Genomic DNA, 20,592 nt, shown 5'->3' with positions numbered 1-20,592 from the left:
AGTATCTAAGTACTCCAGAGTAGGAGTCTTTTGGCATAAGTTCTAACAGTAGCTTTGGTCTTCAATATTCTAACAGTTCAAATCCATCTTTTTCAATGGGTAACGACGACTCATCCTTCGTTCTCTATGGAATGGGAGAAAAGCCAGAAGCTTTGACGCTAGGATCGTTGGTGCTGGAGAAGTATTGGCAGCCGTTGATTGCTCGCCATTATACTCATACCCTGCTCAAGTATGGCGTTTTATACCCATGTTAGTACAGTTTGACGTTTTAACTGAAGGCTTCTCAGTGACGAAGATCTACGGCAACACGCCCACACAACCCAATTGACCAGTGCCATCTTTCATGGATGTTCTCGTCTCACGCCTGGTGTCGGCTTAGATGCTGGTGATATAGCCAATCTGAGTCTTGCCTACCATCGAGACCAAGACCGAATTATCATTGCGGAGAAGGGTGTTCGGGCCACACTTAAAGAGTAACTTTGATCCACATACTGCCCTATTGATCTGCCGTATGCTGAAAAAGTTCTCTGCAGTCCTGAATGCTTCCTTGAAACAAATGTCTTGACGAACCCAGACGCGCAAAAAAAGCTCAAAATGTGGCTGTCTGCTGCTAACAGCGACTATGTGATGAACTTCAAATTTGCCCGTCGACCAAAGATATGGCTGCTTACAGGACTCTACCTACTCGAGGGCACCCGTGCAGTCGTGGCTAAGAGCCACTCATCCAGCGTATCAGTCGGAATTTCCTCTGCCCTCGTCGGTCTCATATCAAGTGTACCTATTGGTGGGTCCGTCAGTCTTGGTTCCGGGTCGTCCTGGGAAATGGCAATGCAGGTGGCCGAGCCGCATGTGTGGGCTGCTCAATTCCGCCTCCTTGATGCACGTTTTATCAAGATGGGTAGAGCAGGCGTAGATGGCGTGAGACTTCCGTCTTCTTTGGGTCTGTACCGCGATGTTTTGTCTATCAATAGGATTACCCGAGCGGCAGGAGGAGGGACCTCTGTTGAGCTCGAATTGGAAAAGGAGAATGGGCTGGGAAGTTCATATAACGAGGATCAGGAGAGTCAGGAGCTGAAGGAATATGAAAAACGGTTAGAAGAAGCGATGGAGGTATTCGAAAGATCCTTGACAAGCCATTTCTTGCAATGAAAGGTTCCATTGTATCGGAGTTTGGGACGTGAAGTTTGCCTAAATTGATCGAGAACCAATTATGTAATTTTTTCTTATGCAACGTTCTGTGGAGCGTAAGCTTCATTTCACTGTGAATTATGTACAAGTATTGTAGCTATACCAAGCCACTATAACCCCATCCGAGATCGAAAAATTAAAGCAGAGTTATAGAAGGATTTCATCCAGATCATGGTCCACGTGTCTATGAATGTTTCGTCGAAGCTTGCATCCGTCGAAGGGTTTTACGGTGGAGGTCTGTCATACTTCCACGCTGCATCCCCTCGGCAATAGCACTATCAATATAGGCAGCCGAGGCCTCGCGCGCTTGCTTTACAGAGCTGAGCTGAACACGCGGTCGTTCAGTAATGGCAGGTGAGCTGGATGACAGGGAGTCTCGCCCGTGCGAGATATCCTGTCGCACAGATTGTCGCCACGCCGCCATGACAGCCGCGGATCTCTCTGGATTAGCCGCATTCTGTGATCGAGAGGTCTCAACTCTTGGATGACTTCCAGATGATATTTTTCGCCCTTGTTGCTGTAATAAAGCCCGTCGCTTGGAAAGTGGCACATCATCTTCATCCGAAAAGGCTGCGATACTTTCTTCGTCTCTCTCGTCGGGAGCGGAGAGGATTGAGGTTATGTTGTTTCGGTTTTGATTGACTGGAGATTGTCGGGACTGGCTTCTTGGTGGCGCAGCCCACGGGTCATGGCGAAGAGATGTTGAAGATATACGGTTCCGTATCATGTTTTCCCGCACCGCTATGAGGGGAGGTGGCCCCTTCCAAGGCGATGAATCTGATGTTTGCCTAGTATCAATTGGGTTGTTGTTGTCCATAATTGGAGAGGATGTGCTACGGCGCATTGTAGGAGATGAGTTCTCGCGCACTCGTGATACGAGGGAACTCGAGGAAAAGTTTCGAGGAAGTATTGGCGAAGATCGGGCGGGGACTGAACTCTTGCCTCCAGTTCTGGACGATGATCTTGGCAGCTCTTCATATTCCAGAGATGACCTTTGAGATCGTCGTCGAGTTGGCTCAGGTCTCGTCGGCTCCGTGGGATAGGGTTTGTTCACGACTGGCGGGGGTAGCGCATTGAGAGGTGTTTGCAGTAGGCTATCCAAGTTGACAGGGGCTGGAGCTTCCTCGTCATTTCCCTCGCTCTGGATCTCCTTCTCCAATTGAATAGGTTCGATGTCGGGCATATCTGCATCCGCTAGATGCTTTGCCCATTCCCTCGTCCTGAAAGAGTGTACTATCCGTGATGTCTGCTCGGGAATACTCTGCACAGTCGTTTTATCCAGCTTTGGTTTCTCTTTCTTTACTGGCTCCGCTTCAGGCTCAGGCTCAGGTTCAGGTTCAGGTTCAGGATTTTTCTTATCGGATGGTCCAACCTGCTCTGCGTTTGCTGGAGAGTTCTCAACTACTGCACCCTCAGCAGGAGCATCAGCAGTATCAACAGAGTCTGTTTTCTCTTCAAGGGCATGGCTTTCAGTATCCTTATCGGCCGTCTCTACCGCCTCTGTCATTTCGAGCTCTGATTGTGATTCTTGCTGCTTAGAATCAGGGCTCTTCACTTCGACTTGAGCGATCGGGGCATTAAAGTTGTCAGCCTGAGAGCTGTGCTCTCCAGTCTCTTGAAAATTGACAGTCCCCTGATCCACAGACTCTTCATTTTGGTGCTCTTGAGCTTCAGTTTCAGTCCTGGAAGTGATATTTCCATCATGTGCTTTTTCATCAACGGTCGAATTTGTTCCAGTGACCAGTTTTTCGAAAGACTCCAGTCCCAACTCAGTCTCTCCTGAAACGGATTTATTTTCTGAGAATAATTTGGAAGATCTTTCCGTGTCTGGAGTTTCCATTTGGTGCTCAGTGTCGTTACCAATGTCAGAAATACTCGAGCGGCGAGAGCTTATACTCTGAATATCACCAACAAATCCTTGCACAGAAGAATTCGAGTCGACAGGTGCAATAAGAGCTTCTTCAGATTGGTGATATCTCAGATTCATGCTATTACTGGATCTCCAAGACATGCGGTTCATAATTGATCGACTAGAGAATCGCTTCGAACGAGGTGTTCCAATCTCTGATCCAACAACAGCTCCATGTTCTGATTCATTCTCATCGTGAATTTCCGGGTCTGCTATTGCCACCACTATCCGTGATGCAGGAGTGATCGGTCGTGCGGGTTCTGGATCTGTGTGTTCTTGTAGATCATTTGGTTTGCCTTCGATTTGCTGTTTTGGCATCTCAACATCTTCGGCTGTTGATTCCTCCACAGTATACAGGGTGTTATTCCCACTTTCAGATACAATAGCTGATTGGCGAGGACTAGCCATATCGTGCATCTCGACAGAATCCTCTTTGTCGCGATGAGAAGACTCCAAGGCGTCTGAGCCTGAGTCTCTCCTCGAGTCGGCAACCGCCGTTTCGGATAAAGAAGGCTCCTTGTTGTCATCTTTGCTGTCACTTGCACAGCCATGACCGTACATATTTTCCCACTCAACACGATCGCGGATGTTCTTTTCCTCTACCAGTCGAGTCGTCTCAGCCTCGGCCTCCTCCTTTTTCCTCTCTTCCTCTTTCCGAGCAGCCTCCTCCTTGATCTTACGTTCTTTGATCACTCTCCACAATCTCAGTTGGGCTATCACACCCAGAGCTGCAACAACGATGGTAACGGCAAGCTCGACGCGTATACCACGAGTGACTGAGTAAGTTGTCGTATTCAAGGGGAACACGTCATCGTTCAAAGCTAAAAGCGCATTAGAATCATACTGTTTCGATAGCATATGAGACGAAACATACCCCAGATATAGAGCCAGAACTCCTTCAAGCCTGTCCGGCTGAGACAGTCAATCCCAAGCACCAGCGACGTGGAGCCAGCGAAAGCAGTGCAGACAATTGATCCGTATGCGCGAGTATAGTGACTGAACGAAAGACAGAAAAATGCCACCGCAAAGACGATTATAAACGCGGCCTTTGGTCCGCTACTCGTCACTAGACCTCCAGATTTCAGAGTGATCAGCCACATCCCGATGCAGAATCCTCCAAGAAGACAACAAAGTCCTTCGGTGAGATCCTTGAAGAGAATTGCTACGCCGCCGAAGACAAGTCCTGTGAAGAATATTGCGACTAAGTAGCCGCCTTGTACGCCATCACTCACTGGAGGGCTCATCACATATATGATCAAAAGCTAGCAAAACACTTGTTAGTATTGATCTAAACGTTTTCATACAGCTTGAGAGACTAACAGTAGTACCTAGTGCTGCGAGAAGTCCCGTCGATAGGAATATATGGACCCTGTCAATGGTTAGTTTAGGAGCTTCCAACTCTATCATCAATCTGAAATACCTTGGTTTCCGGATCCCAATGAATGCCAGGACAAGCCCTATGGCCAGCAGTATCACACCTCCCACTCCCAAAGCCGGTGTCACTTTGGGCTGAATGGGGAGGCCATTGGAGTAGATCGTTGTTTGATTTAGCACCGATTGGTTGCTGGATCCATTCTCTAATGACGGAACAGATGATGCGACAGTAGTTTTGCTTGCATCAGAAGCTGATGTCTTTGTTGTAGAAGCCGTCGCTGTTACTTCAGTCTGAGTGTTCGTCGCGGTAGCCTTAGATACAGATGTATTATCTGTCGCTGTTGTTGTCGCATTTGTAGAGTCTCTGCCAAGAAGTGTAATGGCGCCAACATCTCGGTTGTATTCCACTGGAGCTGCTAGGCACTGCCCATAGTAGAAGATAAAGATAATTAGAGTAAGAAGTGAGAAGTACCGCATCTCGACGGTAGTAAATTATAAGTTAGAGCCGCAATGCAATGGGTATAAAAAGATCAAAATTATCGATTCGCATGTCCTATGCCAGCCTTTTTCCAAATAGAAAAATTAATGGCTTCTCATTGAAGGAAGAGAAAAATCGGAGTCAAAAGGCACCAGTGTCCATCTGGCGCTTTGGGACTCTCGCTTTACATATGAGAAAACGCGACGCGGCTGGAGCCCGACGTACGGAAAATAGAACGGGAAATAATTTCTTTTTTTTTCTAGCATCTTATTTAGGTCCCGCTGTTCCAGGGGTGAGTGAAGCGACAGGGAATTGGACAATAGAAGACCATATGTGCGGAGTCGACGCGGAGTCGACGCGGAGTCGACTGGAACATATCCAATTTGCCCCACTGACAGAAGAGATCGGCGAGCAAGTAAGGGTTGTGATGCTTAAACCAAAGGAGGTTAGAAGCCTGCCTTAGCTTGGCCGTTGGTCGGGGATTATCAGATCTAGTCCTGGAGAGAATCCGTAAAATAAAAATTCACTTTTATCTTCTTCGTTTTCAACCTCACTCTCTGTAGGGAATATTCTGGAATAAATTCTACCCTTAAATGCGGGTGCTGTTTGATGTTGATGGGGCTTCGTTTCGGAGGTAGGCCCTTAGGGCTATTTCCATTGTTCCAGTATGATCACCAGGGATCCCGTCCACACTTTAATTACACAAAAACAAGATATCTGCATATCGGTGTAACCACAGTACACATTACGGCGTACTTTCGGCTTCCGTGATGGTTATGATTCCAATATCCCTGTTTATCTTTATTGTCAACAAACGAAATGCGGATATCCAGTCGGGAAGTACTAGTATATTGTCCTCGATCTATCACATTCTACCCAACCCAGTTATTTCGCAAGACTGTATCATATACCTGGTGAATGTTCTCGCAGAGTATCTGAGGGGTAATGGGTCTAGGCTCTGGACAAAAGACCTTGATGCATGATAGTCAGCTTTACAGCTCTAGCAACCAGCCACCAAAATTCCTTTCTCAATGACCCGGAAGTACCGGTAACCAACAATTGAGACCGAGGGGTTCGTGAATATTGGTGGGTCCAATCTTCCTAGGTAATGATATATCACGAACCATGCTTTCTTTTTCTCATGTTCTTGTTCTTTTTGTGGGTCAATTGGCCTATCAGAACAGTAGATCTGTGCATTGCTCCAGTTCGGTTATAAAATTGACTTTGTTAGCTGCCGAGTAGTTCATTACACTTATTTAACACCAGGCGAAGTGCTCCGGTCTTCTTGGCCATTTCCATACATAGACATCCTGTTCAATATCATCAAAAAGCTCTATGATGGAAATATTGGAACTTGACAAACTCTGTTTGCAGATCAATTAGTCTACTTGCTCTTGTAAGATCATCGTCAAAATACTAAATACCTGTTTTCATAAACTTAAACTGAATAAATTCTTGATGCAGTCATCATTGTACACTTTGTTGAGTCGGGTTTAGCTCTACAATATAAAGAGCAGCATCTACAGATACCCCAGAGCTCGAAAGAACATGGATCTTTCCATTAAAGTGGAGTTGGATGGAATCTTGGAAAGTGGACCTAGGATGGCTTTCTGCTGGCTCTACGCTCTTCTAGTTAGCTTCGAGGCTCATTATCACTTCCAGGGTTCACCCATGCGACGTAGAAAAACAAACTACTATAATAGTGCATGACAGCACTGACTTTTGCTTTTCAAGATTACTTTGCCTTCAAACGTAATATTTTATTCATTATTACTTTTACTTCCAAGGTTTCACTATCGATCTCACTATTCCCTTCATTCACCTGGACACTGCGAAGATGTATTGATATTCACTCCCCTTATCTTTACCTCTGATAGTGACTCAAGTTCTCTACGGAGTATAATTACATTTATCCATTATTCTCTTTCCCTCCTTCCTCTACCTAGCGAGTAGCACCAGGCTTGAATCACTCAGCATTCATTTAAGACATTGTGCAAAAAGTGTGCAATATATCCGCATTGAATCGCCTAATGCGTATTTCTCTGGGACATGGGAAGTCTTCGAATACTTTTTCCCACGCGGGAGTATACCAAGCTCATCCATGATTCTAACGAAACCCCAGTAGCTTCTTCAGAATACAAGTATGGATTACCACTGGACCACGAGATGTTTCTTCTTGCAAGAATTGATGGATACGAGAATTGTAAGTAAAGACCAAGAATCTCATATCATTGACGAGGCCCTCGCAGAGCCGGGTCGTGAGTGGGCAATATACAGCCTTCCTGTACATGGAACAAAAATATACATCATTTACCTAGGTAGTACAGTTTAATTTGAATATTGGAAGAAAAACAGCGTGCAAGACGCGCGTCCAATGCAGATCGATAGCTATATCATTCTTGCAAGCGCGGCATATTGATGGGACACGACTAGATACTTCCCGATGTGACCCGTTGGTATTTCCAAAGCTAGATTGCGGTAATAAGACTAGTCCAGAAAAAGTCGACTAGTATACGACTTGATTCTCAGGTTGTTTCCAAGGTTTGTGGACTTCAGGAGTAAAATTGTCGATGGTTTCAAGATTTGGACAACGCCAGACGAGCCATTGATACGGAAGTCCTACCTAGGTAGAGGCATACAGCCCTAGAGCCGGTAATTATAAACATGATTAGCTACCTGAATATTATTCGAGCTCCTCTTGAGTAGCTTGTCTTCATTTTAGCCGTTCACATCAATACCCTCGGAGTCAGTTCTTAGGCTAGTTTGTAGATCCAACCCAAAATAAGCACCATGGACCCGGTGAGCAAGCCCCAGTAGCTTCTAAATTTAGCTGCATATTATTATCACGAGCTAGGTCGTCTAGCACTAGATTTGTGACGTGGCAAGGAAGAAAGGCAATTCACGTGAAGTGGATGGATATTCAAATCGAGTCAACTTGGCCTCCCAGAAGGATTATAAGTCTTCTGTGAAACATGATTGAACTAAAGACTTATCGAAGCTTCCCCAGTCTGGCAAAAATTATGAAAATCAATGAAGACAGAGAAAAGAAGATGAAGAGGGTTCATATCTAGAACGAGGGTAGCATCTAATTTGAAGATAAAGTGAAGTGATGATGAAACATCACGTGCCCTCCACTATTATCCCCACAGCGGGCCTAGCGAGCTTCACTTGAAGCAGACTAACTTGACTTCAATTCCTTGACTTGAGATCATGGAATACTTACTTCTCCATTTATATCTTTGATTTTACCTCCTATACTTATCCCTATCTCATATCTCAATTGCTCCGGGCATCACAACGCTATGGATGACCTCAACGGCTTAAGTTGGTCCAACTCGGCCCCCGCCAACAAGCCCCCTCCTATGAATTCGGGTCTAATGTTTCCACCTGCGCAACGAAATGCCAATGTATCTCGTCTCTCAACGCCCCTCTCAGAAGCCTCAAATCGGTCAATTTCTCCGAAACCTGCACCGTCTTCTGGGGATAGCTTCGCGAACCTAGTTAATTTCAACTCTTCCGCAGCCAACAAGAACCTCTCCCTTCTTGAGCAGCAGAAGCGACTACAACTAGAGAAAGCAAAGAAGGATGCAGAGAAAAAGAATCAGTACGAAGCGCAGTGGGGAGGGCAGAACTCTCAGTTTTGGAACAGCTTAGAGCAAGGCAGTACTAAGAGCCCTGCAGTGGCACCGATCTCACAATCCGTGTCGCCACCGTCCAATGATGATGATGATGATATTCTGGCCGCTTTCAATGCTGCAGCTGCAGCACCCGTCGATAAATCGAGTCACTTCCCGGTTCCCAGCTCGAGCGCCTCTCCAAATCCTTTCCAAAGTACGCCATCAGGGGGAATAACAATGCATGATAGTACCAGAGGTCTAGATGTCTTCGACGATGACGATCCATTTGGCCTTCACGATTTGAAAGGAAAATCTGCGGCTCCCACTCCCGCGCCAGCCCAAGACGACGATGACGACTTCCTCGGCCTTCTTGGAAAGCCCGTGTCAGAGATTCCTCAGCAGGTAGCCCCAAAGCCAACGCCACCACCAAAAAACGATCGCAGTAACGATGTCTCTCCTATGCCCTCAAATGAAGTCGATCGCGCTATAGCAGAGTTGGTTGATATGGGTTTCCCCGCGGACAAGTCCCGTGAGGCCCTTCGAACTACCGCATCTGGAACCGACGTACAGACTGCGGTCAGTTGGCTTCTTACAAAAGCTCATTCAGACGCGAAACAGAAGTCCCAAGGGCGATCAGGAGCCAATGGGCATCATAGCGATCCATCGGAACGGAGTGACAGCCGAGATGTTCCCGCTTGGATGAGGGAGGGTAGATCGCAGACTCCTCGCTTGCGCGATGACAGTCGAAGCCCGGCGCATGCGGACCCGGCTCAAATAGCATCTCAGATCGGCAGCAACTTCCTGAAAACTGCAGGCTCCCTTTGGAAGACTGGCAGTAAGAAGTTTCAGCAAGCTGTGAATGAATTCAATACGGAACACGACCCTAGCCAACCTAAGTGGATGAGAGATGCTTCTGCCCACCGAGAGGAACTCCCGTCGCCACAACCATCCCATCCTGCCGATATTCCGGTTCAGTCACAACCAAAACCTCAAGAATTTACTGACGAAGCGGCTCTTCTCGAGTCTGGGGATTCTCGCCCTCATAGGAAACCCGCCCGACCATCTCAACCAGTTCCAAATGAGAACGACTACCGGAATCAGCAACCTTCTCCAAATATTCAACATATGCCGCCACCAAACTTTCTTCAGCGCCCGTCGCGACCAACCTCAAAAGAGCCTAAATCCAGGCTTTCGAGATTCGCGGCAGAGGAGCAATCGGCGCAGGCATATGTCAGTCCAGCAAGAAGAAAACGTCCCCAAGCGCCACCTGCAGCTGCGGCGGAGCCCAATATTGACCTATTTGACTCTCCTGCACCTTCATCCAATCGGCAGCCACCCTCAACTGCAGCCAAACCTGCGCCATCTTCGACACGTTCGACCCCTATCCCTGTACGACCCAAAGCTCCTGCGCGATCTATACCGACTGTATCCCCCGAGGCTCTCCAGTCCACTCACCGACACCGCGAAAAAGCCGCAGAGGCATACAAGCGGGGCGATTATGCAGCTGCATACCAAAGCTTCTCCACAGCTATCAGTATGCTCCCCGATAAGCACCCAATTATAATAATGATCCGCAGCAACCGTGCTATGACTGCTCTGAAAACTGGTGAACCCAAATCTGCAATTGACGATGCCGATACTATCTTAAATGTGATCGGTCCTTCAAGGGGTGAATCAGAGACTATTGAATTAGGAAACGGCGAACCTGCCAAGCAAATGAGGGATTTCTTTGGCAAGGCCTTGATGCGTAAAGCTGAGGCTCTTGAACAGCTTGAGCGATGGGCAGATGCGGCAGAGTCATGGAAATTGGCGGTCGAGTCGGGTCATGGTGGAAGCACTAGTATCCAAGGTCGAAATCGATGTGAAAAGGCCGCTGGCATCAGCAAGCCTGTGTCGAGGGCCCCAGCCCCTGCCAAGAAAAAGCCTGCACCTGTTCAGAAAAAAGTCTCTGCTCTGTCAGATCTTGCTGAAGCCCCTACTTCTGGGAAAGAAGCTGAAGCTGTCAGTCGTTTGCGAGAGGCCAACAAGGCCGCCGAACGCGCCGACGAGGAGAAGTTTGCTCTGTCGGATAGTGTTGACGCGAGAATCGCCACCTGGAGGGGCGGAAAGCAGGATAACCTCCGCGCTCTGCTCGGCAGCTTAGATTCAGTACTTTGGCCCGAGTCTGGCTGGAAGAAGATCAACTTGTCAGAGTTGATATTACCGAACAAGGTCAAGATTCAATATATGAAGGGTATTTCAAAGGTGCACCCTGACAAGGTATGTTATTCTGAGTTTTAAATCGTTCCTCTACGCCTTGACTAACTGAATATCCAGATTCCCACCAATGCCACGACTGAACAGCGCATGATTGCTGGTGCTGTCTTCGGAACACTGAATGAAGCCTGGGATAAATTCCGGGCAGAGAACAATCTCTAAGTTTTGCTTGATCTTTGCATATCATATTTAGCGTCATTTTTCCTGGCTCTTCACATACAATGCCACTTTACTCGAAGATAATTTATAGAACATAGCTCGAATAAGAACCGTGCATGTGTTAATCATGAACCAATCCAACTTGCACTCATTTCTTTCAATAATCTCATAATACCCTAATCAAGGCCGCTTAGTATATATAAAAAATGATGGCCTTGACTTATTTGAGCATTTTTGGTGTGAGTTTTCATTGAATGGAGGTCCGTCAAAGAAGAGAAGATGGAGGGATGCTAAGGAAAAGGATCCAGTTATAAAAGGAGCCCTAGAGATGAGCAGACTCAAGAAGTACTTGCTGTATTAGATAAAATACATAAACGGGTTATGCCAGAATGTACTTGACTCAGCTTGTTTACTGAAGTTCAATATGTATTGAATTGGGAGCTCTAATTATACTTATCTGGGGGTTTTAAACCCCATATAACTATTTTATGTTCATATGGCCCCTCATGCTAACTCTCTGAATTTAAAGTGAGGAAGGAAAGAAGGAAGCTCTGGCTTCTGCAGCTCCTCTGACATAATTGAGCCCGAATAATCCTGATATTACCCTCCACTTACCACCGAGATATAAATTCACACCAAGAATATTACTAGTATAGGCTTTTATAATTTTACTTGAAAATTATGAGAAGAGAATTCAGTGTTCAAAATTTGAAACCTGATTGGTTCATATTTTGCATTGAATTGGGAACTCTCAAGTAGAACTAGGATTGCAGCGATCCAACAACTCTTCAACGTACATAGTTTCGTGTTTGAACGAAGTAGTCCAAGGCTATGACTCGACATTCTCCTCTTTCTCCTGTTGCTTTTGCCCCGCTTTTTCTTTCTCCAACTGCTCCTTAAACTCCCTCTTCATCTGTCTTCTAGTCTTTCCAGTCTCTTTTCCTTGAGTTGTATCAATTTTATCAGACGGCCACTTTTCACGGCATCTTTGCTCCTCCTCCTCGGACCAATCTCTAGGTAGAATGGCAAAGACCAAGTAAGATGTGTGCGTCTTCAGCTCAGGCTCAGGCCGGTGCACCAAGCGTCCCAAATCATATGAAGGAGCATATGATCTCTGCTTAGAGGGATCCTTGGACTCCTTCTTAATTGAGGCATCGTCTTGACCAGCAGGGTTGTGTGAGCGAGTCCGCTTAGCTCGTTCGTCGTCATCACAGAGCTTTGTTATGGCTTCTTCCACACTCGTGGGGAATACGGTTGCACCACGTACACCTTCCGCGTCGAGCCCGATACGCTCCCGTTTCACATCGATCCGGTGGTGGTTGACTTCGACCATGGAGATGTCGAGCCATGACAGCTGGCGCATAGTGCGGATTGTGCGCTCTGCTTGCTCAAGACATGGAGAAAAAGTGCAAATGTGTACAGTGGTATTTGGGTCAAGTGCAGACTCTGAGCCATCTGCAGGCTTGCGCATAAGGTGTTTCAAGGCGATCCATGGGGCAGGAAGATCCAAGAAGATAGCGTTCGCCTTGGGTGAAGAGCCAGTCTTGGGAGTACCTAACAAGAAGCCATCTTCATAGACATCACGATGTGTTACTTCCACCAGACCATCCAGTCCATGTTGTGTGATTTCCTCTCGTACCCTGCCAGCTCGCTGTTCGTGAAATTCGTAGCTGCAAACTTTGCCCATCCTCCGTCGCTTGGTGGCGGGCTCCTCTGTAGGATATCCATTAAACACAGCACGAACGGATGCGTGGGTAAAGGAGCCACTACCAGCACCAGCTTCAATTATTGTGCTTCCTGGTCGTGCACGCAGTCGGTGAAGAATGTAGCTGTAGTCGGGGGTGTAGACAACCTGTGTTCGATGGGGCAACGACAAGGTCCACGATTCGGGCGTTGGGTACATAAGGTGTAAGAAACCACTGTCTGCCACTACAGGAGTCTTTAGCGGCTGGTTCCCGTCATCAGTGCCGGTATTCGTGGCAGATGCATCGAGTTCCTCGGCTTTGCGCTTGTTATCGGCCTTGGGCTTCCTGCCGCGCGAACCTGTATCGACTTTGGAGGCCCGAATTTGGGAGCCCCATGGCTTTTCGAGCATGGTACTGTGAGGGTATGAGCCAAAACGGGTATTAGTCACTTTTCCCTCCTTGTAGCCCCGGTTCTCGTCATCGAAGGTGCGGAGGATCGTTGGTACTGTCTCATCGCGGCGCAGATTTAGCAGAGCAAGGCCGTCAGCCTGGGAGATGGAGCCGGGGGTGAGGAACGGGGAAGGCATGATAGAAGGTGTAGGCTGTGAACAGAGCACAGCTTTAAATTGAACAAGCGGAGAATTGAAACTGCGCAAGCTGTTTCTAAATGTCTTCTTCTTGATCTCCGCTCAAGAAAAAGATGGTACATTTATTTCCTTATCTAGAAATTAGGGCTTAGGGCTGATACAGCTATCAACACACGGACCAATCACATTGTTGTATTCATTCCCCAATGAGTCAATCCAGTCTTCAATCATATTGAATCTGCCCCCGCCTTTGATTCTTTGCTTCTTTATGCCCATCCTCCTGCGTTTATTCCTTCTGCCCAAGCAGCGCATTCCCCGCTCGACCTTCCCTAATCTATTCCCTTCCAGGGCGATGTCCACTCGTCAGCAGCCGCCATGGCAGCACCCTCCTTCCCCCGCGGGGGTGGAGTTGCCGCCTCTAGCAGTTTGGAACTCCTTGACCAAGTCTAAGACGCCCTTTGTTCCAATAGATCCCTCCGGCAGGAAGGTTAGCTGGTACGCTTGCGGTCCCACAGTCTACGACGACTCCCATTTGGGTCATGCTAGGAACTATGTGTCCACCGATATCATTCGGCGCATCATGCGCGACTATTTCAAATTCGATGTCCACTTTGTTATGAACATTACAGATGTGGATGATAAGGTACGGAGCTACCCTGAACCTGTTGTATAGAAGCCAATTACTTAACTGAATTGCATAGATTATCCTACGCGCAAGACAACACCATCTCTTCCACGAATTCGTCTCCACCAACCCTGTCGTCTCCTCGGGAGTGCTTGAAACAACAAAAAGCGCTTTCACAGCCTACATTAAGAAAAACTTGTCTTTACTGGACCCCGAACTGGTACCGGTCAAGTACCAGGAAGCGGTGGAGAAGACATACGCGGTGGTTTTGAAGGGAGGTGCATTGCCAGGTAATGAGAAGCCCGGTGATGACGAGGCAAAGGTTAAGATGCACATTAAAACTGCAGGCTCAGCCGCTAAGGCCTTGAGCGCAAAGGAAATTGAGGCGGGGCCATTCTACGATAGCGTCCAAGATGTTCTCCTACCCTACTTGGATGCATTGAAAGGATCTTTGATCGATGCAGGCGACCACAGTATCTTTACTAAACTCACCAAAAAGTACGAGGACCGGTTCATGAAGGATATGCGAGATTTGAATGTCCTCGACCCCGACGAGTTGACGCGCGTTACGGAATACGGTGCTGAGATTGCCGACTTCGTAGAACGCATTGTCAAGAACGAGTTTGGATACGTCACTGAGGATGGCTCCGTATATTTTGATATTAAAGCATTTGAGGCAGCAGGGCATCCATATGCGCGCCTTGAGCCTTGGAGTCGATCTGACAACAAATTGGCCGCCGAGGGCGAAGGTGCTTTGACCAGCAAGACTGCTGAGAAGCGGGGAACCTCTGATTTTGCTCTCTGGAAGTCGTCCAAACCAGGAGAGCCGAGTTGGCCCAGCTCTTGGGGCCAGGGTCGCCCTGGCTGGCATATTGAGTGCTCGGCCATGGCATCAGCCCGCTTGGGCAAGCAAATGGATATACACTCTGGTGGCATTGATCTTGCCTTCCCACACCATGATAACGAGCTGGCCCAAAGTGAAGCCTATTACCACAACCACGAGCAATGGGTGAATTACTTCTTGCACATGGGTCACTTGTCTATTCAAGGATCCAAAATGTCCAAATCCTTGAAGAACTTTACAACAATTCGGGAGGCTCTTGAGCGGAAAGACTGGACCCCCAGGAGTCTGCGTATTGTTTTCCTTCTGGGTGGTTGGAAAGAGGGTGTTGAAATCACTGAAGAGCTGGTGAACACCGGTAACTCTTGGGAGGACAAGGTCAACAACTTTTTCCTCAAGACAAGGGACTCTGCCGCTTTCCAGGGCTCTGGAACTGATAAATCCCTCGGCGCCGATCTCAAAGCTGCCAAGGCTACCGTACATGAACACCTTTGCGACTCCTTTAACACCGTGGGCGCCATGCAAGCCGTCTCAGAGCTCATCACAAAGTATAACAGCGCCGATAAGATAACCTTGAACCCTAAGGATGTCGAAGCTGCTGCTCGGTGGGTCACTTCAATTGTAAACATTTTCGGTCTCAATGGCACCGCTGCCGCCGACAGCACTACAATTGGATGGTCAGGCATCGACGTGCCCGAGGAGGCCAAACCGTTCCTCAGCCCACTCTCTACTATGCGCGACACACTTCGCCAAGCTGCTCGCTCAAAGGAAGGAATCTCACTCACAGTCATTAAAGAGGCTCTCAAGCAGGAATCGGCCCCGCAAGACATCTCCGAGTCTGCCAAGCCCTATGCTGAAGTGTTGGCAACCTTCCGAACCAAGATTTCTTCCCTAAAGCCCACCGACTCAATCAGCAAAGAGATCCTCGCCCTGTGCGATCGCGTCCGTGACATTGAACTCTTCGACCTGGGAATCTACCTGGAGGACAGAGACAATCTCCCCGCGCTCGTGCGTCCGGTAACCACAGAAATGATCAAGGCCCGAGAGGAGAAGGCCGAGAAGGCTCTGCAGAAGGAAGCAGAGAAAAAGGCCAAGGAACAAGAAGCATTGAAGAAGTTGGAGAAGGGCAAGCTCAGTCACTTGGAAATGTTCCGCACAGCCGAGTATACTGCATGGGATGACGAGGGTATACCCACGCGCGATGCGGCCGGCGAAGAAATCACCAAGAGCCGAGCTAAGAAGCTTCGCAAGGACTGGGAGCGACAGAAAAAGGCCCATGAGGCTTGGCTGGCTAGTCAAGCCAAATAGAAAAAAAAAAGTGGCTTCTTTCTAATATCTCTTTGTGGTTTGGGGCAGGTCTTCTGGGAGGTCCTTCACTTGCATGGCCAGGCGTTTCTCCATATAATTTTCTCGCAAGATCTTGAGGTAGTTCCTTCTAAATTTACTTTATGATTATAGCATACAAGCTAGGAAATTTGAAGGGGGCTATTGAGATCCCAAATACGAAAGAGTTTCCAAAATTGGAATTCCATGAACTTCATTATTACCCACTGCAAATTTAGCTAATATTACAACATGTGGTCAGCAGTAGGAATAGGTTGAAGGGAAAAAAAAAAAAAAAAAAAAACAATAGCAATAGCAATAGCAATAGCAATATCAGTTGTGGTATCTTAGTGCGATCAGTTAACGATGGCTGAGTTGGCAACCAGATAATCTAGTTCCTCTTTCCGAATCTTGTACGCTTCCTGTGCCTCTCGCTCCTGACGCATGACAGTGGACACATTCTCACGTAACTTCTCCAATCGCTGAGAGATAACTGTCTCCTCGGAGGTCTGGAGAGTGCGGAAGCCGTCCAGTTGTTCCTGGACCTTGGGCAAGGCTACGCTGGCCTCCTTGATCTTCTCACGGAGTGTCTGTGCGCGTTTCTGATACCCCCCGTAGTGTAGGGCAAGTTTCTTTTCAAGCTTGTTGCCAAGCTGGGCAGTAGCAATGAGCGATGTGGTAACGTTATCAAGAGTTTTGCTCAGGAGCTGCTCCTCTTCATCTTCTTCTTCGTCGCCGTAGTTCTCAAGACCTGGCAGCGCCTTGGAGCGGGTTGATAGACAGACATCATTGAATTTCTCTTGCCATTCTTCCTTCTCGACTTCGGTCGACGCAATTTCAGCAGCAATGGTTGCACGGGCTGCTTCCAGGAATGCATCGTCCAGATAGCCCAGTTTAGGTGATTTGCCCTCAACCTTCGCGCCGGACAGGGGAAATTTTCGTGCATCGTGAGCAATGAGAATAGCGGCTTCCCGGGCAATCAGGCCCTCGATGGGATCGCTAACGTTAGAAGCGCGCTGCATCAAGGCACCGATATCAATAGTGGCAGGCCGAGGCAAGCCACGCTGATATACCTGCGACTGGCGCTTGAAATCAACTTGGGCAGCCAATTCCCGAGCCTTTGCCTCTCTACGGTCAAGTTCGGCCGCATCCTCTACACTCAACTCGACAGCCGCAGCTGGCTCGGGGTTCTCAGAGGGTGCCTCCTCAAACTCCCACTCTGTTTCCTTGGGCTTGGGAAGGGAAGAGAGCTTGTTGCGAATTTCCTGGCGTAGGAAATTCTGATGCATCTTAATATCTCGGGGCGTGCTGCCAACCAACTGACGACCTTCGCCCTCCCGATTGAGCGCAAAGTGATCTCGTGGTGTACGCAGCGGGGTGGCTCCAGGTCCAACCCCACCAACCATGGGAGTGGCGCTCATGCCGTTGGCCTGTCGGAATGGCGTCGCCATTGGGTTGGGTGTGAAAATGGCTTGCTTTCGAGGGGCGATACCATCAAAGCCAGTTGACGAGCCCCCCTCGTGAAGAGGAGTGTTCTCGCCTCCAAGTAGAGAAGATTGTGTTTCGTTCAATGCCCGGATATTTCTAATTTCGTTGGCGATGTGGTCTTCCTCGGGAGCTGCCCGTGGCGTCCGAATTGGAGCTCCGCCCATGATGGCTCCGTAATGTCCAACCAAGCCGCGAGTTTCATCTTCTCCTTCGAGCATTTGGTTGGCCTTTGATCCGGCTATTCCCATTTTGATCACACTCTCTAACTCGCTTTCGGTAACCTGCGGCGCAGGCAGCACTAGACCTCGACGCTTGGTGCTCTGTTCTGATTCACGGATTTTCTGCATCTGGCCGGCACGAACAGCCGCGGCAGAGGCAGCCGAGGGGCTATTTTTGTCATTTTTGTTGCGCTTCTTTCGCTCTTCATCGTCGCCTTGATCGCCTTTCCGCTTATGAGCTAGCTGCAGCTTTCGCGGATCGAACTGCGCCCGCTGGCGTTCATTGATATCCTGCTCCTCGAGAGTGTCATAAAATCCAGGGGCTGCCGGCTTCTCAAATGGAATATCCGCGTTATAGTCCATCTGCCCAGGCTTTCGGGTCACAACCTTGACATTGATACCGGAATTCTTCAGTTCTCGACGCTTCTGCAACACAGCCAATCGTCGGGACTCTTCCAGTTGACGCTCTCGGGCCTTTCGCTTGGCCTTTTTACCCTGTGTGTTAGCAAGACGCGCACGCGCCTCGCTCAGCATTTCCTTCTCGTCTTCATCAAGATCGATCGTATCGGGGCGGGCGGGCTTAGATTCTGGGTCTGGGTCCAATTCTCCGGGGCTAGGAAATTATTAGTACTAGTAAAAATATTAAGGATTTGGATTCACGTACCGTAAACGGCGAACGTCGTCTGCGCTTGGAGCGGCGGCTTCTCCACCCTCTGGTCCTCCCAATCCAAACTCATCATTCTCACGGGACTCTGCCTCGTCCAAAAGTTTTTGGTAGCGTTCAAGACATTGTGTGGCGGTTCGTCCAACGATAGGGGCAATTGTGCGCCATTGTGTCGGCATCAGTTTGGCAAGGTGCAGTAGCTTTTCGTCCTCCTCGCGCGACCACTCGACCTTGCGAATACCTGGATCCAGCCATTCTATCCAACGTGCCTTGCATTGTTTCGGTGTCTTCCGTGCAAGTAGAGAGGAAACACGAGCCCATTGGTTCAGACCATACTTGGAGACTGCAGCTCGAAGAACCTCATCTTCGATATTGGTCCAGACACCGCCTTTGACGACAGGCATTATGCTCAGTTAGAGCAAATGTCAAGGAAAAAACTGCAAACAGGTGGAAGGGTGAAGAGGTGTTGCGGGGAAGGAGCGTTGTGGAGGATAAGCATAAAGATGCGTTAGGAGCTGCACAAGTTTCGAGGATGAGTTACGCGGTATCTTCACCAGTAGTATTTTCACCGCCTACCTTCCTAATTTGTAGGCGGTCTCTTTATCGCCCATTTTCTGAATTAGGCAAGCGGTAAGTGGGATCCGCAATTTTACTTTTCTAAGTTTTTTGAGATTTCGATTTTACAAAAAAGACGATAAGAGGATCAACCATGTCAAACAACATGGATGCCCCTCAGCAGTTCAAACAGCGCTCACGTAAAGGAAAGAAGGCCTGGCGCAAGAATGTGGACCTTACTGATGTTCAGGAGGGTTTGCGTGTGCTGAAAGATGAAGAAGTTAAAGGGTACGTCTAATATCTTTTTCTGATAAGCATTTCCCTGCTCTTCATGACAATTTAACTGACTTTTTAATAGTGGTATCATTGCAGAGAAACCCTCGGACGAACTTTTCATCCTAGACACCGTTGGATCAGAGGATATTCGCAATAAGGTCTCTAAGGCTCGTAAGACACTTAGGGCCGATGAGATCATTGCCCAGCGGTCTGCTATCCCCGCATTGGACGGCCGCAAACGCAGCAACGGAGTTATCTTCGATGGAGTTATTGAGCCCAAAACCAAGAAGCACAAGAGCGACTGGGTCAGCCGCAAGGAATTACTCCGCCTGAAGCAAGTTGCCAAAGATGGTAATCCCCTGAACAAATCGGCTAGTAATGAGTTGGTTGACCCTTGGGCGGAGGATGAGGATACAACTCCTGCATTTGAGGACCCCCGATTTGATTTCCTGCCTAAGCCGAAGGCCAAGGTTGCACCAGAAACCATCAAACATGCCCCCATATCACTTGCCGCCAATGGAAAGCCGATCCCCGCTGTCCGCAAGCCGCACGCAGGAACCAGTTACAACCCTGTATTCGAAGACTGGGACCATCTCCTAGAGGAGCAGGGCGCCAAGGCCGTCGAGCTTGAGAAGGAGCGCCTGGCGGAGGTGCAGAAGGAGGAAGAGAAGCAGCGCCTGATTGAAGCTGCCCAGGGTGACGATGGTGAAGTCAAATCAGACGATGAAAGTGCATGGGAGGGCTTTGAAAGTGAATACGAGAAGCCCGAATGGTTGAACAAGAAGCGACCCGAGAGAAAGACAAAGACCCAACGCAACAAGATCGCCCGGCGAAAGGAGGCCGAGAGGCTTGCTAAGTGGGAAGCACAGAAGGCGAAGAAGGAGGCACAAGCCGAGCAGGTCCAGCTTCTTACTGAGCAGGCTGTGCAGCGGGAGTTGGATCGTCTGAACGAATCCGATGCTGACGACTCGGAAGAAGGCGACGATACCGCTCTCCGACGGAAGGCATTTGGTGGAAAGCTCGCGTAAGTCCTTTTGAATATTCTAATATATATTCCAAACTGACAAATTCACAGACCTCCGGAGAAGCGATTGGAACTCGTACTTCCTGATGAACTTCAAGACTCTCTCCGACTACTGAAGCCCGAGGGTAATCTCTTAGATGACCGATTCCGCACTCTTATCGTCCAAGGAAAGCTGGAGTCCCGCAAGCCAGTGACACAGCCTAAAAAGGCCAAGAGAAAGGCGACAGAGAAGTGGATGTCAAAGGACTTCCATGTCCCTGGGTTTTGATTTTTGATTTCTATATAAAAATAGCGCGCATCGGTGTTTGGACATACAAAAGGATAT

At 48.4% G+C, this 20,592-nt stretch overlaps 7 protein-coding genes across 7 annotated transcripts; 4 read left to right on the top strand and 3 right to left on the bottom strand.

The window, feature by feature from the left end:
• Positions 1 to 95: 95 nt before the first annotated feature.
• N7495_006207 (uncharacterized protein) lies at positions 96 to 1,149 on the top strand (the record flags this gene model as incomplete). Its single annotated transcript, XM_057208858.1, has 3 exons — positions 96 to 229; positions 288 to 473; positions 534 to 1,149. The coding sequence occupies 3 exons, from the start codon at positions 96 to 98 to the stop codon at positions 1,147 to 1,149; spliced, it is 936 nt and encodes a 311-aa protein (XP_057062632.1).
• A 223-nt stretch (positions 1,150 to 1,372) lies between these two features.
• N7495_006206 (TMEM198/TM7SF3 family protein) lies at positions 1,373 to 4,948 on the bottom strand (the record flags this gene model as incomplete). Its single annotated transcript, XM_057208857.1, has 4 exons — positions 1,373 to 3,918; positions 3,972 to 4,359; positions 4,418 to 4,466; positions 4,518 to 4,948. The coding sequence occupies 4 exons, from the start codon at positions 4,946 to 4,948 to the stop codon at positions 1,373 to 1,375; spliced, it is 3,414 nt and encodes a 1,137-aa protein (XP_057062631.1).
• A 3,303-nt stretch (positions 4,949 to 8,251) lies between these two features.
• Positions 8,252 to 10,984, top strand: N7495_006205 (UBA/TS-N domain protein; the record flags this gene model as incomplete). Its single annotated transcript, XM_057208856.1, has 2 exons — positions 8,252 to 10,825; positions 10,883 to 10,984. 2 exons carry the CDS (start codon positions 8,252 to 8,254, stop codon positions 10,982 to 10,984), a joined length of 2,676 nt encoding a protein of 891 aa, XP_057062630.1.
• An 826-nt stretch (positions 10,985 to 11,810) lies between these two features.
• Positions 11,811 to 13,253, bottom strand: trm61 (tRNA 1-methyladenosine methyltransferase subunit GCD14; the record flags this gene model as incomplete). Its single annotated transcript, XM_057208855.1, has 1 exon — positions 11,811 to 13,253. The coding sequence occupies one exon, from the start codon at positions 13,251 to 13,253 to the stop codon at positions 11,811 to 11,813; it is 1,443 nt and encodes a 480-aa protein (XP_057062629.1).
• Positions 13,254 to 13,605: 352 nt separating this feature from the next.
• N7495_006203 (cysteine--tRNA ligase) lies at positions 13,606 to 16,027 on the top strand (the record flags this gene model as incomplete). Its single annotated transcript, XM_057208854.1, has 2 exons — positions 13,606 to 13,896; positions 13,955 to 16,027. 2 exons carry the CDS (start codon positions 13,606 to 13,608, stop codon positions 16,025 to 16,027), a joined length of 2,364 nt encoding a protein of 787 aa, XP_057062628.1.
• A 371-nt stretch (positions 16,028 to 16,398) lies between these two features.
• On the bottom strand, positions 16,399 to 18,816 carry cef1 (putative cell division control protein (Cdc5); the record flags this gene model as incomplete). The annotated part of the gene is made up of 2 exons (XM_057208853.1): positions 16,399 to 18,361; positions 18,413 to 18,816. The coding sequence occupies 2 exons, from the start codon at positions 18,814 to 18,816 to the stop codon at positions 16,399 to 16,401; spliced, it is 2,367 nt and encodes a 788-aa protein (XP_057062627.1).
• A 305-nt stretch (positions 18,817 to 19,121) lies between these two features.
• Positions 19,122 to 20,535, top strand: N7495_006201 (ribosome biogenesis protein NOP53; the record flags this gene model as incomplete). The annotated part of the gene is made up of 3 exons (XM_057208852.1): positions 19,122 to 19,255; positions 19,326 to 20,267; positions 20,319 to 20,535. 3 exons carry the CDS (start codon positions 19,122 to 19,124, stop codon positions 20,533 to 20,535), a joined length of 1,293 nt encoding a protein of 430 aa, XP_057062626.1.
• Between the last annotated feature and the right edge of the window lie 57 nt (positions 20,536 to 20,592).

The sequence above is a fragment of the Penicillium taxi genome (genome assembly GCF_028828555.1).
Source record: "Penicillium taxi strain IBT 34144 chromosome Unknown utg000004l_segment0_segment0, whole genome shotgun sequence".
In the NCBI taxonomy this organism is placed as follows: Eukaryota; Fungi; Ascomycota; class Eurotiomycetes; order Eurotiales; family Aspergillaceae; genus Penicillium; species Penicillium taxi.
This window is presented reverse-complemented; position numbering and strand designations above follow the sequence as displayed.